This window comes from Pogonomyrmex barbatus, unplaced genomic scaffold, assembly GCF_055798465.1.
Source record: "Pogonomyrmex barbatus isolate J1 unplaced genomic scaffold, ASM5579846v1 scaffold2, whole genome shotgun sequence".
NCBI classification, from domain to species: Eukaryota; Metazoa; Arthropoda; class Insecta; order Hymenoptera; family Formicidae; genus Pogonomyrmex; species Pogonomyrmex barbatus.
The window spans coordinates 19,436,422-19,453,110 of NW_028297116.1; the positions used below are offsets into that span (position 1 = coordinate 19,436,422).

Sequence of the window (16,689 nt, forward strand, 5' to 3'; positions counted from 1 at the left end):
ACTCACCAACGCTGCACTGGCTGTTCAATGTAGTACTACGATGATGTGGTCGTGGACTTGTGTCTAATCCAAGATTAAGCGTTGTGGGAGGACCGCTGCTTCCACCGCTGCTCGAGGACGAACTAACGGAAATTACGCTATGCGGTCTTCTGCTGCAGCGGCTGGAATCCTCCGTCATTGACACCGCTATAGAGTTTCTAAATCTGGGTGCTATAGAGAAAATTTATATTTTCATCTCAATATTCGAGATTAACATTATAAACAAATTAATTATTCTTAAAAATTCATCAACTGTACTTACTCTTAGAGAGTTGAGCCACACTGATAGAGCGATCGTTAATCTGATCCGCACTAGGCCTTATATCTAAACACGGTTTATTCCCAATGCCCATGCTCGACATCTCCGCCAGGCGCACTTCTAGAAAGTCAAACATTATCGATAGTAATTCGTGTTTTCGATAAATAAATACTTTTAAATAAATAAAGCGAAAGTGACAAATCACCTCTGTTTCGAAGCGCCTGCTTCCACAGGAGGTTGCTAAGTTCTTCAGTCCAGGCTTTCTTGATATCTTCACTCGCGCATTGCAATGTATATGTATCGCCTGGTTTTCTCTTGCGAAACCAGATCTCGAATTTTGTAGGCGAGTCTGCGATAACAGCAGTCAAGCCGATATCTGTCGTTTTAATGCTATGTTTATAGATATAAATATCAAGGTTCTGAAAAAAGGCATATATATAAATAACGATATAAAATAGAAACAAGAAGAAACATTAAAACATACATAACATGTGCGGATCAACTACAGAAAATCTTACCTTTCTATCAGGGAATCTTCTTGCCTTACTGAAAAGTATAAGATCTTCAAACAGGAAGACTTGACGTAAACATTTCTTGCCTTTTCCTTGCCAGACCAAAAACTCGTTTTGCCGTAATAGCCTGCCTTGTTCTTTTACATTTACCTACAAAATAATGTTACATCTTTTATGTTATAGAATATGTATTTGTATATAATTCCATAATTATTACTGATATGTATAATCTCTACTTTTATTGAAATAAACGTTATTAATTTTTTTATTATATCATAAGCATAACACACATTAGAACGAAACTTACATCACAATCGCGAAGCGAATCCATCGCCAAAAGATCATTACCATGTCGAAGTTGAAATCGCACCATCTGCTCGGCAGCCCTCAAATCAGCTTCGCCTTCTACCATCGGTTTCATACTATCTTCCTTTTCATCTTTCTCCTCTTTACCAGACAACTGTTCGGATAAATCCGTGCCGGCTTTGACCAGCTGCTGAAGTAGCAAAGCATATTTTCCCATTCGCTGAACCGGCTTTAGCAAATAACTAGCTAAGTCCATTTTATCCCCCAACTCTAATTGTTTCTGTTTGAAGAAGTTCGTGCCGTATTCCGCCATCAACGAATCCGAATTTGGTTTATTCTTATTGTACAAGGCGTAAAGATAAAATTTCTTCTCCTGTAAGAAATTATTTTCACGGGACAACTTATTTCTTTTATGTCTTGAATAAATTATCAAGAACTCTGATTTAATTATACTTACATGTCGGAGGAAGCATTGTCCCACTAGCATAGGCGATTGTTCGCACTGTTCCAATTCGCGTAGAAAGTGTTGACTATGAAATTCATATATCTTCTCAACATTTCCGAAAATGACGTTTCTCTGTCCTCTGAGAGCCTGCGGAATGTCTTCCCGCACGAGTTCCGGGATATAATTCTAAGAAAGTTTACACATATTACACTCAGCGATAAATATAATAAAATTATAGAGAATAAACTTTAATGTATACGTAATAATTACCTCTATTATGTACTCGAGGGACTTTACGTAGTCTCGTTCAGTCTGTATCATCTCCCTCATTATGAGCAGTATTGTTCTGCAAGGTGAAATTCTTCGTTAACGACATTACGATCGGTATAACAATCGGTACGATGTCATAACGGAAATTACGGGTGAAACAATGGGTCGCTATTAAAATAACCATGACATAGCAATAAAATGTCACGCCTAGAACATTAATGACTTCATCGTTCTATTTACAATATAAAATATTGCTTGATTTTTTTATGATTTTGATCAATTTTTTACTCTCTTAAAAATTTTCGATTTACGATTCGACCTTTCGAGAACTGACAAAAAAATGGATATTAAAAATGTACAAGCGTGTCGTCGTACTTTTTTGCCTTCATTCCTGGCGCGATGCTAGCTGATCTATGAAGATGCGAATTCACTGGCGGTTTAACCAGCCTTCGTGGTGCTGGACTTCGTGGAGGTGTACGCGGGGGTGAGCAGTCCAGAAGTTGCTCGGCACTCTCTCGAAGTTCAGCAATATTATCCAAGACCGGTCGACCACCGCTACCAGCTGATCCGACACTTTCCATCGGACAAGCATAAGATGCACTGCTGTCACTATCATCCCAGGACGTTCCTGTCGAACGTGTGTAATCCCAATTTGTGGATATTGTTCTTACGATAAGATCATAAAAAAGAGAAGAAGAAGAAGAAGAAGAAGAAGAAGAAGAAAGCTTACTTTTGGCCAAGGTATCATCCCAGGAAGTCGATTCGGAAGCAGCGAAGGATCTTCTTCTTCCGGGACTTCCCGGAGCGGACGTGGTCCTGGCGATTTCGAGGGCTTCCGCGCACTTGTTTCGAGCGATACGACATTGTTCCAGAAGGACTTCGTTACCGAGCTTCTCCGCTAAGGTCATCATCTCGGTAAAATGTTCGGGCGGTAGAGGCGGCCTCGCCATCAAGAATTGCTGGGATCTTCTCTCGCTCGCCAGGCGAGCCTCCTGCGCCCACTCGTAGGCGCGATCCTGCAGGAGACAACATCTCGACGTGTCCTCCAGATATTCCCGTCTGTCCTCCAAGCGGGAGCCGAATCCTCGCAAATGCTGCTTCAAGGATCTCGCGAGCTCACGAAGTCCGCTCGCGCTCGCCGCCTCGGCAAGGTCGCTTCCCTTATCCAGGTGTATCTGTAACACAAAGAGGAACACAAATCAAAATGACAAATACATTCCGTGCAAGCGTTCCGATTGTAATCCGAGCGCGAAATATTAAATCGGCGAGATCCGATGCGTCGTCGTCGTATTTTGCGCCGCGTGTTGCTCATTAGCTCTGGAGAGAATTCCATTTGGAACTTCATCTAGAATTTCATTTAGAACTTCGCGATGAATGCGAGACCGAATGAACGGAAGTCAGACGAATATTTCATCTACCAACTCATAACGAAGGGCATGATAAAGGACAAGATTCTCCCGTCTCCCGATGAAACGATATCCCGGCCCCGCTTGGCATCGTTGCAGTTGCAGATCTCCCGCGGTGCCTGGCGGACCCGTCCCTAATGGAGGGGCCATAAATCGACATATGGGGGTAAATAATGTCGCGATAAGCCATGGGGTCCGGTACAGCCGCCACCGTACAACACCGTCAACTCGCTTCGGATGAATAACACACGCGTTTACACAGAAAATCCCGCTTGTCCCGCCGGCGTATCGCATCCCGTACCCGCGATGATACACGTACTCTCGCATTCGTGCGAAGCGTGAAATCCACTTAGATACGGCTCGGCTGCATCCTGGAGCACGGACTCGGATCTTCGATCGAGTGTCCGTGACGAAAGACGCTCTCGTATCTCGTCCCACGATCGCTCGAGATTGCAATATGCAATCGGGAATATCGCCGTCGCGGATAAGAGGAATCGTACGCGTTCCACGTTCCACGGTTACGCGCAATATCGACGACGATATAACGCGCCCGTGATAAGTTGACCGCAACTCAAAGTTTCTTCAGGCGGTTTACTTATTAGGTATACATAATAACGCATTAATATGCGATCGAAGACGCGCGGGACGGAGATTGCGGACGTTCGGGGCACGCTCGGGGAGACTTCTGTCAGAAGGAAGAAAGCATTTTGCACGTAACGTCAGTCGGCACATGATACGCGTCACGTTGCAACCCCGATAAAATATCACGTCTCCCGCAGCGCCGTGAGACACTTTAATATCGTAAGTAGAAAGTGTGCGGCACGTAAGCGCTTTAGATGCGTTGCCATACTGATGTCGTGAGCAAAGAGAAGAAACGCACGGGGTTCGAATATGGATGACCTGGAGATAGAGTCGCATGAGCCATTAAAAGTTTTATTACGTTTTACTACCGTATTTACTGCACTCTATTACGCAACGCTTCTCACTACAAATAGCAAACTGCAAATGTGATTGAAACAAATCACTTTGTTAGAATTTCTAAATGTTTCATTTAACAATGATATTCATATATTAATAAGATTCATTAATTTAAGATTTAGCTAAAAAAATTAAAATGTTTCTTATTTCGTTAATTTCTCAAGAAATTCTTTCGTGTTTTTGGCATAAAGAAAATTTGCTCATTAAGGCTAGATTTACTGCGACGAATACACATAATTAATCTTCAAAAATAATCATATATTAGTTTCTTAAAGAATCCGACATTACTTGTTAATTCGGCGGTAAATTTTGTATTATATGTAATATAATACATCTCATAAATTTACACATCAAATTGCGTCCTTGGGTATATAATTACGTGATACGACTGTGTGCCTTTTTTACGATCGATCATTGAACACACGCAACACGCGCTACGTGAAATGATCTTCGTTCACCCTGATGGCGTTCGCTCACGTACGCATGCACGTGGCTGACTCCCCTAAGAATCTCGAATTATCGGAAGCATTTTCTCTCCGCCTCATATTGATGCATGAGACTCGTGAGAGAATTATGCGCACGTGCAACATTTTTCACGCTGGTAGCACTCTTAAATACTGAATAGCACGCTAGCATTACATACATAATCTCGCGTCAGTTCGCTTAGAATGACAGATATCATTCAGTTAATTTATCGCATTACCTTACCTTAGAGAAATGTATTTTAGCTTTCAAAGTGTTGTGCATAACGTGATGTAACTCGTTTTCTTATTTTCATTTGTAATGCAAACACATGAATTTCTCTAACATCATTTATATTACATAATTTCCATTATTCATATTATTAAGACCTTTTCAATTTCATTATATTATTTTTTGTGTGATATACTATTTACATATTTGTTATTTTTTATTTATTATTTATATCATTGTGGTTTTTCTAATATTATTATATTATTTTTCGTGCAATAATCAGGTATAGTATATTTTATCAGGTATAGTATATTTTAAAAATCATTTTCTTGGAAAAAGTTTTTTAAGTTTTATCAAATTCATCCTTAGTACTGAAATCATCAGTACACAAATCAGTACACAATTTTCTCGAGACACGTCAATGTAATGTAATTACGAGCACCGTTGCAAACCGGATTCCGCAAAGTAATCGCCGATTAAAATCGTAAATCAACATTCACGCTCGTGTCTACGATGTCTTTTGATCTCTGTACGTTTCGCGCACTTTCCAATCAGGATATTGAATCTTCTATCGAAACAGATCGATTTGCGCTCGGTCCATCTTCATGATTATAAACGGTTTGTAGAGCACGTGAAATATTGCTTCAAGGGTCGTGTATATCTCTCCCTCTTTTTTCTCTTTCTCCTCGAATCGTTTAATCAGAGGGACCGTCTCGATGTAGGATATAATCCTTTCCCAGTAGGCGTGCGACCCATTCACGTATTGTAGATGCGCGTGCATAGGGGTGGTTATTAAATTTCATGTACCCAACAGCCATTATCTCGCGATATTTTAAAAGTCCACATATACATATATCGTATTTCCTATTTCCGTTTTCCAAGTAGTTTTCTTTGCGTAGCTCATTAATTGTTTACCGATACGAGAAAATCAACCCGCATTTTTATGAAAGTCTGCCAACGACTTGTTAATTTATTGTTGCGCCCTCATTATGACGCGCACATCTAGACCAGCGCAAATCCTAAATCATCGTAAAAATAATTGTTTCGCTGTACTTACATTTAAAGTATCACTGAGTAAATAGTACCGTGAAATAGTAGAAACATGTATACATATATATTATATATATTATAAAAACAAGTCTTCTGACATGGTTATTTAAACTGTATAATTTTTCACGTAATTGCATATTGGATGTAACTAAATGATCAAGCGTGATAAATTACGATAATTTCGTTTAAATGACATGAATCTCCGTATTACGAATGACAAAAAAAACGGACAATTTAAAATTATGAACATCCAATTTGATATGCATCGAGATCATCGGTTATTAAATGTAAGTTATGCTCGAAATTTTATTTTACATATCCGCAGTAATTATTGTAATGTGAAATTAGTAGATACGAATAACGCAGCTAGTGCTACGTTATTCTCGTGATTATTACGGCGGAATGTAGAAAGGCGTCTCTCGGAGCCAGATAATTGTTGGAGCGTGAAACTGAATTAGCTAAAACGTGACCAACCTCTCGCGAATATGTGGTATTCGTGCCTTGCTTGCGAACGGCCGCGCGTCCATTAATTGACACGTATCGTTGATTATCATAATAGATTGTCAATTAATATCAAGGAAGTTCGTAAGTACACGGACAAAGACCCTTGGCAATGCTGAACATACCGGCACCGATTATACTTTCTAATTACGGCAGCGCACTATCTACGTATCCATGTCCGCCAAATCCTACTCTACAAAACAAAAGTTACTCTCAGTGTCTGGAAGGATTCGACATATCACTTCGAGATAAGAGACTCATGAAAGTGCTTAATTAACAACGCCTCTCCGATCAGGATATCCGCAATCTTTCGCAAGCGCGAAGATCGCGATTTGTGTCTTCACGATCGACGACTGGAAATAATTATACTATTAATGTGCGCGATTTTCTACTATCGTCTGCGATTGTGTATTTCGGCGTAACGCGAACGCGAATAGATGCAGAGAGATATGCAAAAAAGAAAAGAAATGATGGAAGAAAACGGGAGCAGAGGCCGCGGAGAGCGGCAAAAATGCAAGTCAAGCGCTTAGTATCCCGCAGCGTAATTAATTATAGATGAGCATTATGGACGCAGCTATATGAGTACAATGACTCACATTTTGTTTGATCACGATAGTCTTATGAGGTCCGATATAATCGGCCATATGTGTCGGGTTTTGTGCGGCGATGGTATGCTAACAAGTTGAATTTCACCTTGTGATTCAAGCGCGCCGTGAGTTATTTGTTCCTGCTGCAAACTCGACCTGTTTGCAATCGACCAGTTACAAATGTTTGGCCAACAGTATGATCACTTACACGCGCGTATGACAAATATGTATATTAATAATTTCGAGCGTATTTAAATTTCGAAATCAAATTTAATTAAACGATTTATCCGAGGGGAAGTTAGTAAAGGCATCCTTTAAATGCTTGAAACGTTTGATTGAACAATATAATGTAGCTTGCAAAATGCATAACTGCACGAGTTAGAGCAATTTCTTTTGATAACATATGCGATGTTCCATTTGCGACGCCGGCGTGCCATCAGCAAATCGACTGCGTCGATTTAAATTGATCTCTCCTTCTGCCATCCACTGTTAGATTCTATTAATACTATGCAGTAAGAAATAAAAATGACGTAAGACACGTGGTTGCGATATTATTCAATTGTTATCGTACATTGCGATGGACTTCCAAAGCGATTCTTTATCTTCCTCCTCTATTAGTCTTTACGTGCTCCATTAAACAACGATAATTAACCGTTAAGGTAATCATACGTTATCATTAGCTATGGACGGGCTTTTATGTCAAGCATATTTCTCGACTCGTAGTTTATACTGGTTGTTCAACCGGTACTTACAACATTTTCCTGAGTGTTTAACGAACGACAAGACGATGCCATTAGAAAACACGGACATTAACTGACGATCAGTCAACTGTCGAACGGTTTTCCCAGTTTAACCGGCTCTTTTCAAGATCGTAAATAATTGGTGGGAAACTTTTCCGTTGATGCGGTTAAACAGATCATCGTACACTGATTGCTCATCGTTACAACAGGTTGCTGACAACACGGAATGTCATACAAAAAAAAACGAACAACTCATCAAATCTGACGTTTTTAGCAAAACAACATAGTAAGCGATAATAATACCTTTGTTCGCATATTCGCGATAGAATTTTTAAGTGTTGCATATGACATATAAAAGAGACGCTCCAAATTCCATAATATAATTATAGAAAAAAAAGAAAAAAATAATTTAATGATGTAGAAAACGTAATTTATTATGAAATAAACACTATTATAAAAGCTTTCGATTATAGATACAAATATAGATGCAGTACATGTTGCAAAAAAATAAAGACGATTTTATTGAAGAATCATGTTCTTGCAAATATGCGAAACTCTTCTTCGATCCTCAGAATGAGAAACCGTAGATTCCCGAAATCATTGTAATAATTTTGTAAATTACAGGTGTAACTCGTTCATATGCGCACGTCATTGAATATTTATGACTGAAACTTTCATTGCGATAAATCACGAGGTTCTTCATGATGGAAAATGTATGCCTAGAACTCGAAATGCATTTTCGAAAGTTATGCTTCCGGCTTCCTTTCCCGCGCGATTCAATTCCGGATGCAAATTTCGGATGGTGACGATGCAACAACTTCTCATTTTCAACAAGGATAGCCAGATAGATTTCGTTCTTTGTATTCAAGGATGGCTCCAACGCCAGTTCCAGCGGCAACAAATCACCCGTCACGATACTTTCTCCTACTGCAATCCTACTTGCATGCTACATAAAAGGTAGAGTTACGCGGGACGTTATGGCGCACATGCGGTCTTGAGATGCATCATCTTATTCGCGAGGATCCATGGACACTGCGCTTTGTCCCATTTGACTCGATTTATGATCGGCGGCAGATAAGTTAAATAAACGGACCTGAGGAGAATGGAGTCAAAAGATCATTGAATATTCATGAAGTGACAAGAAGACTAGTGATAGTATATAAAGATTTAATTGCATCTCTGACATGCTAATTAATTCGCCAATGCGATTATTTTCACGACCGCAGATATATTCGCCTGACTAAAAGATCAGACGGGACTTTGCGTTAAAATTATTGTAATAAATGCTTGTGCTATAGCGAAACCTTACTTATCTTTCTAAAAAAAAAAAAAATAAAAAAATAGCAAAAATCGTGATCGCAAACAGAATAATCACAGAGGCAATGTTCGTTGACCTTCCATTGAGACATTAAATTTATCTCCCCTCCATTTACGTTGCAATTAATGACGCATAACATTAAAAATCTCTCAATTGTATAAGGAAAATTATCATAGAAAATACATCGAGGAGAGGAAAGTTAATATACACAGAGGTACTTTTCCATTGATAAAAAACAAAGTAATCACAGGTAAACATACGTATTAATTTACAACAATTTGTGGGTAAAAATGATTAATAAAGTAATATTAATTAATTAGAAAAACAAATATACGTAACGATTTGGTATACAAAGTATTTCACATAATAGCAGATCATTATTTCGCTGTCGATTGCATGACGTATATATTTATGCAATAAAATATAATAACACGGCATATCTAAGTCTGACATTTAAAGACAGAGAAAGTACATCATTGCATACAATCTCGTCATTTTATAATAGCTTATAATGCACCCGTGTAAGTTTCCTCGTTAGAAATATTATACAATATAAAAGCCATTCTTTCGTTGACAACATTTTTTCTTATAATATTTAATATTTATAATATTTTCTTATAATATTTAATTACTTAATTGCATGAAATACAAAGACATGAAAAACTGTCTTTGTCAATCAAAAAGCATCAGGATATAAAAAGTGGCAATTATATGTGATATAACCGCATAAGCTGTTGCGATACGATAATATTTATCGAAGGCGTGCTTCATTCACGTCATACACACGAAGAGACACGTGCATCGTTTCTTTGTGAATCGCTTTGTATACGCAATGGCGCGCTTAAGTACGCCATTCGCCTCGGTCGGAGGGTTTCGACACCAATCGCGTTATTCGCAAAGTTCAAGAGTACTTTTATTACTTTCCCTCCCGCGCCCGATCACTTTCACTTCTCCTCTTCCTGCCTTTTCGAGCGCGCGCCGCGCGATTAGCCGCAGAAATGCAGGTATTCGCGATGAAAACTGGTACCGGCCGCATGTGAAATCGCTGTAACCACGAAGCCACTGGCCCAAGTGTCCCGAGACGTTGCATTCCGCGGCAGTAAAGGTCGTACCTCTCTCGACTAAGTCTCATCTGCGTTCGTCGCCACGCGAGCTCTCTCTCTCTCTCTATTTCCATCTCTCCCGTCGACGTGGATCGCGCTTGCCTTAATCGTCGCGAGATTTTACCTCCTGCACCCGACGGATCTTTTACGACGGAGGATATTTTAATGAAGTCGTGGCTTCATCACGGAAAATATCGTACGGAGAAGAGGGATCACGCGGTCCTTTTCAACCGACGCAGAAAACGCGAAACCTGCGTTCATCATAAAACGCAGTCGTTAGGTTGAGGGGGGTCATGTAAATGGTCTCTCATATTTTATTCGTGGCGCCTCGTCAAGAGGCGAGTAGTCGCGTAAGTTATAATTTCAATCGCAAACATTAATTCGCTGCGTTTTCATAAAGTTGTTTATGACGTGGAATTACCGCGTCGGTAATGCTCGTAGTTAAAGCCAGAAACATCGTGTAATTATTAAAAAAACTCTCTCGGTGGGAAAATCGTCAATTTCTTGTGAGCTAGAAAAATAAAATTCAGGAAATGGATGAAACGAATTTATAATTCTTTTAGTTTCAATCGCTCGTATTAATTACATGCAAAATTACATTTATTAGATAAACTTATTAAAGTCCATTAAAGACACAGTTTCCCACTCGTAATCCACATCTCTGAATACGTTTTATGGCATTATATTCCGTTCTCGGAAATCATTCATTTCGCTGGAGTTCCTGAAGGTTATTTTGATCAACAGGAAGATACGCATGGAGAAACTATAAAGTGTGAGAAAAGATCGAACCGAATCAGATCGAGGTCGATAAGCTCTGAGCATGATCGATTGATCCGATCTATACTTCATTTCATGTGCTTCTCAATTTTCAGCCACGATTTTTATTGGTCATTTTATTGAACAGCCGTGATCCTTATTGCCACATAGATGCATGTGCGCGCGAGAAATATGCACGTGAATCATTTGTGAGAAGGTCGAATTCCAAGATCTCTTTGGTGATTTTGCTCGAAATGATCTTATTACAGATCTTGTTGTATACGACGTAGTTCGCGCACGTAACTGAGTAATGTGATCTGGAAATGGATTTCGTGAAACGTAATCGCGTCCTTTGATACATGTGAGCCATATTATATGAATCACATTAGATAATTTGATATTGTATATTCATGATAACGAGAAAATTTCTAGACCAAAACAGACATTTAATATTTTATATTTATTATGAAAATCTCAATATATTAAATGATAATAATCAAAATTTTTAAAGCACATTAAAGATAAATGACGTTTTACATGAATGTGACTGCAATGAATATACAGTTTCAATTTTTATAAATTAAAAATATTTTGCAAATCGCAAACAATGGTTAAACTTTTATTAAGTCGTTTAGTGTTCACGGTTATCTTTTGTAACAAAATCTTACCACAGGCTGAGACGGGAGGATATCAATGAGGATCGTGAGAAGTCTAGCGCTGCAACCACACTCGCGGTCACATTTTTTTGTCGGAGATAACCACGTGGAGGAAAGAGTGATTTTACGAGAGCACGATCTCGCGTTGAAACGTATATAAAGAGTGATTTATGATCGGTAGAAGCGGTCGGAACGCAGGAAGAAGATGAGGACGCACCCTCAGTGGTTACTCGATTCTCGATCCTTGAGCTGCGACGCGTTATTTATGCGCTACGCACACGGGGTGTTGTTTTTCAGTCATACACCTTTACGGACTTCCTACGTGCACTCTGAAGCGAAGGAACCGCAAAACAACATACGAATGTTTGACTTTTGTGGTCGATTTACGTGGCATCACGTCATAAAAAGAGCTTCAATATAACAGAGATGTATTACAATGCATAGAAATCCATATCAGTTATTTCGTAAAATTCTATTGTTATATTTTTTTTTTAAACACGATGTACACTAAAAAATATAGTAAAAAATATAGTAAAAGAGAGAATAAAAAATCGTAGAATAAAAGATAAAAAAGAATGATATTTCAAATACTACTAGTGCGATCTCAATTTTTCTTCTTTTTCAAAGAAAAAGAAGAAAAATTTTAAAACATGTGATAGTTAAACAACTTGGATTTATTTTATTGAGATATAACATTTAAAAAAAAACTAAAAACATGTCGAAAAATATGCAGTATATATGATTCAGAAAATGAAATATTTGATATAGATGAAAAACAATAAATATTTGCAAATATTAATATAAATAACTTTATAAAATTATTATAATTGAAATATTTTTTATACTTTAATACTTCGTATTTTCAATTTCAATTTTGATTTAAAAGTAAATAACACTTTTAGTTTGAAGTAGATCATTGTCTGCTCAGTTTGAGTAAATTTTTATTAAGTATATACTCGAGATAACCGCAACAAATACTAATCTAACGGTCCGGAAAATGTTCGGCATTCATGACGAAACAAATATTACCACAAAGCGTGTTAGCACAATAGAACATAAAACACTCTTGCATCTGTCGTTCTTATTGCCTGGGGAGTAATGTCAACTTGTCGAAAACTTTGCCGATATGGCAAGGTCCGCATTTAGCACGAAAGTTTACAGCTGTCAGATGATTCTTGTGTGGAATAAAAAGCGAGAATTGCTGTTGCAATCGATGGGTCATATGCTCACATAACAATATTAAAAGAAGATTGAAAGAAGGGTGACCATAGTCTCTATAAACCGCCTCTTAGATTATTACAGTATCCTAAAACTTACGTTATATTTTTATTGTGCATTAATTTCAATATATTTTACTTATAATCAACCAATTATTTATAGTATACAAAAAATATTCATACGTTTTTTTCATATGTTGTATATCGACATAGTTATATTTTTTAAAAATTAATGAAAATTATATTATGCTATTACATTAGCTTTTATTTTATGAATTCCGTTTATTTATTTTTGGTTATTTTATATTACGAGGAGTATAATTACATTTAATAAAAATATTAAAATGTGTAAAGGTTTGCATGTTTGCTTTGAAGAGAATCATCGATCTCAATGTAACATTGAGAGAAAGCAGCGTCGAATAACTATTCAACCAAATATAATTCGAGTAATCATGAAAGCATATGCGGAACTGTGCATTATAATTATTGTTTTGTAGTTCGCCATAAGTATCCTCCCTCTTCCGATGTTTAATTCAACGTTACCTGCTCCAGTTAAAGAGTAAAAGCATAAAACATGTATTGGTATAACAACTTCTGTACCGTCAGAAAAATATAATACGAAAATCTCTTTGTAGTACGCTCAAGTTTCATCGATCACGAATTGTGATCACACCTGGTAACGATTCGAAATCATTATGCTACACAAAAATAAATGGCCTAAATGCATAAAAATATACGTTTTTTTTCTTTCTTTTCAAAATAAAATATAAACATATTATATTATTACGTGCAAATTATTTTATATTGATTTTTATTATATTTAGTTCTTCATAACTATTTAAAAATTTGTATATTTGTGTATTGTAATAAATATTTAATATTGAACTACAGTATCATTATATTCATATTGTAGTAACAAAAAAAATAGAGATGAATATGCTATTTCTTGAAAAAAATCTGAGGAATTTCTGCTGCGTATCGCTCGTAAAAAAAACACCAAAAAAATAGACACATGCTTTCAAGAATTTGTGATCTAACAATTAGGCTAAGAATATCATTAATCGAATTGGAATTTGTAAAATGTTCGACTCTGCGCAAAGCATAGGTAGATAAATAAACGCCACGCGTCAACAACTATATTTTGTTCGATCTAAATTATGCAACAGTAAATTTTTCTTTACACTTGTTTCTTTGAATATAAAAAATGAACATGTCCTTTATCATAAATCCGCCGAGGTTTTCTTGCGCTTATTTAATTCTGACCTGACAATACGATTATATCAGCCTTTGAGATTTGTCGACGCAAGCGGATAGAAATATCGTGTTTTGTATCTAAAAAAAAAAAAGCGCTGCAACCGAGCCTGTGATTAATGATGCAATATAGGAATGCGAGGCAACACCATAACGATCATTGCAAGACTCTCGATACGACATTTATCCCATAAATCAGTCATTAGTCAAACTGACAAAATCATAGCTAAAAGAATTATGTTAATTTTGCAAGATAATATACTTATTTCCATTTTTAGTGTTCCTTATTTCTTTTCCTTCGACAAAGACTTCCTACAAGCCACAAGACGACGACTCTCGGCATTCGTTTTGGTTGCACGTGACTTGCACATCCTATGCATCGCTCAGTTATTCTTAGACCGTAAAACGTTTATTTTTCTCGGCTTAAAAGGTTTCAAACTATGGGGTCTTACGCATACGTGCGCTCTAATAACTCGACGATGTTACGCACATCGTCATGTGATGCATATATACAAGCTATAAATTGTTCAACCGAGGTTCTTTCATATAGTAGTAATGAAATTCGTGGGATTATTCGCGGGATCTTTCTTATATAATTCCATACGGCGATGATTAATAGTCGATCGTTATGCGGACTTCTAAGTGAACGATTATTGACATTTTAATATACTAACAATGTGCAGTAATTATTGCCAAGACGTATAATCTACCTCATCTTTTCTAGGAACACAAAGATCTCATAGATATGACGAACCAAATTTTCTAGGAAGTGATTGTCTCATATCGAGATATAAAAATAATGTTGAATTATTAATAAGTTAATAATTCAGAAAGAATTTTTCTATTTAAAAGATTTTAATAAATTAAATCTTATTAAAAACTAAATAATAGAAAATTATAATTAGAAAATTTTTATTACAAAATTGTATTTTTTAATTTTAAGTAAATTTTATTTAAAATTTTATTTATTTAAAAAATAAAGTTATGAGATTTACATGTCAAAATAATTATAATATTGAAATTTTGATGACTTCCAACTTTAAGAAGTTTGCGCCAATACATTTTCGATCCGATAATCTCTCTCGAGATCCGAACTTCTTTAAAAAAACAACGATATCTTGATCCACAGATTGAGTATCTTAACTGAAGATTCTATCTGACTATGGCATATAAGACGACGTTGTGATTGAATATTTATACGTTATTACGCGTCAGTAAATACATATGTTAGATCCGATGATAAGAGTTATATCGGAAATGATGAATTTCCATGTGCGAACATCCTATCAACAGATTGGATCGCTCCAATGCCATGATTAAATAATTCACAGAAACAATGATTAATTTCTTTCGCGGGTCGCGAAAAATATACGAAATATTCGTGTCATTTAAATAAATAAGTATTCGTCCACAATATTATTTAAAATTCACAAATGTAATTAATAAATAATATCGCGATGAATTTCGATTGTATAATATTCAATTTTATTTAAACTATATTTCAAAATTTTAATAAAATATTTTTATGTATGTATATATATATATATATATATATATACTACAAATTAAAATAATTTGAAAATTATTATTGAAAAAAAAGAGAAAGAATTTTAATATTTGTATAAAGTTTTAAAACTTTGAAAGACATTCTCTATATATGCCACTTGAATTATAGATCAAAGGATGCGAGCAAATCACGATTAGCATAAGTTACGATTAACGTAACTGTCTGTGGTTGTTTGACCAATTTGATCGAATGTAAATCGGTCTATTCAATCGCGAGTATCAAAGTAGCTGCTCACACGATGTTGCTGAGGGCGCAAGGCGAGAGTATTGACGTTTACATAAACATCTCTGATGTAATTGATCACGAATGCAGTGACTCGGGCGGACCGGTGCGCGGACTGCTGATTGCATTACGGTGCGATCTATCTGCCGGCGGTTCGCGGAGGAAAAAAAGAATGCGAAAGAATAGCGCACGAGCGTGGGATACAATCAACTCGCCCCGACTTAATTGTCTATCTCGCGAAGCAGCCTGTAATCCACCTCTGATGGAGCTCAATTTAACGAGTTCCATCAGGTAAAAAAGGTCCTGCCGCAATGACCGCGCCCATGGAATTCCCAGCCTCGGATAGATAATGCTCTCTAGGTCCGAGTGTCCTGTGTCCGGTGGGTGGACGATTATCCTGTGTATCGAAATCAAAAGCATCCACACCGAGTGTACACAGAGTTCAAGTATACCGATTACCTCGCATCCATCAGACGACGGCTCTAAATTTGCGCCTTCGGTAAAGCGAATTAAGAGGCAAGGGAGAGATGAGGGAGATTCGAATTTTACATTAAAAGTCGTTCCGCTTCCACTCACTTCCAGCTCAATCTACCTCCTGATCGTAAAGAGGAAGCAGTTACTCTTATATCCAATTACGCTTTCTCTGAAGCGTGAGTCTTTAGCCTTAATGCAATTTACTTCGTCATCGTATTCATCTGTATCTCTAATCTTTTCGAATAGACATTGAAATACTTTTTCTCTTCTCGCTGCTCTCTAAAAGATTAGAAGGATCTACTTACAGTCTGGATTGCCTGTGTCGGTTGATGAACTTCC

The 16,689-nt window shown here is 37.0% G+C and overlaps 1 protein-coding gene and 1 long non-coding RNA gene across 3 annotated transcripts in view; one reads left to right on the plus strand and one right to left on the minus strand.

Annotated features, from left to right (window-relative positions):
* LOC105422275 (uncharacterized) overlaps positions 1-16,689 on the minus strand; it is a 284,608-nt gene that overhangs the window by 2,512 nt on the left and 265,407 nt on the right. For both annotated transcript variants that reach the window (XM_089076728.1, XM_089076729.1), the window contains exons 14-22: positions 2,562-3,006; positions 2,207-2,459; positions 1,832-1,907; positions 1,574-1,747; positions 1,118-1,489; positions 817-960; positions 504-717; positions 302-418; positions 7-210 (exon numbers count right to left, since the gene is read on the minus strand). In XM_089076728.1, the coding sequence (XP_088932854.1) occupies positions 7-210; positions 302-418; positions 504-717; positions 817-960; positions 1,118-1,489; positions 1,574-1,747; positions 1,832-1,907; positions 2,207-2,459; positions 2,562-3,006 (1,999 nt within the window). The remainder of the gene's footprint in view (positions 1-6; positions 211-301; positions 419-503; positions 718-816; positions 961-1,117; positions 1,490-1,573; positions 1,748-1,831; positions 1,908-2,206; positions 2,460-2,561; positions 3,007-16,689) is intronic.
* On the plus strand, positions 6,326-9,666 carry LOC112552236 (uncharacterized). The gene is made up of 2 exons (XR_003096515.2): positions 6,326-8,072; positions 8,411-9,666. It is a non-coding gene; the product is annotated as an uncharacterized LOC112552236 (long non-coding RNA).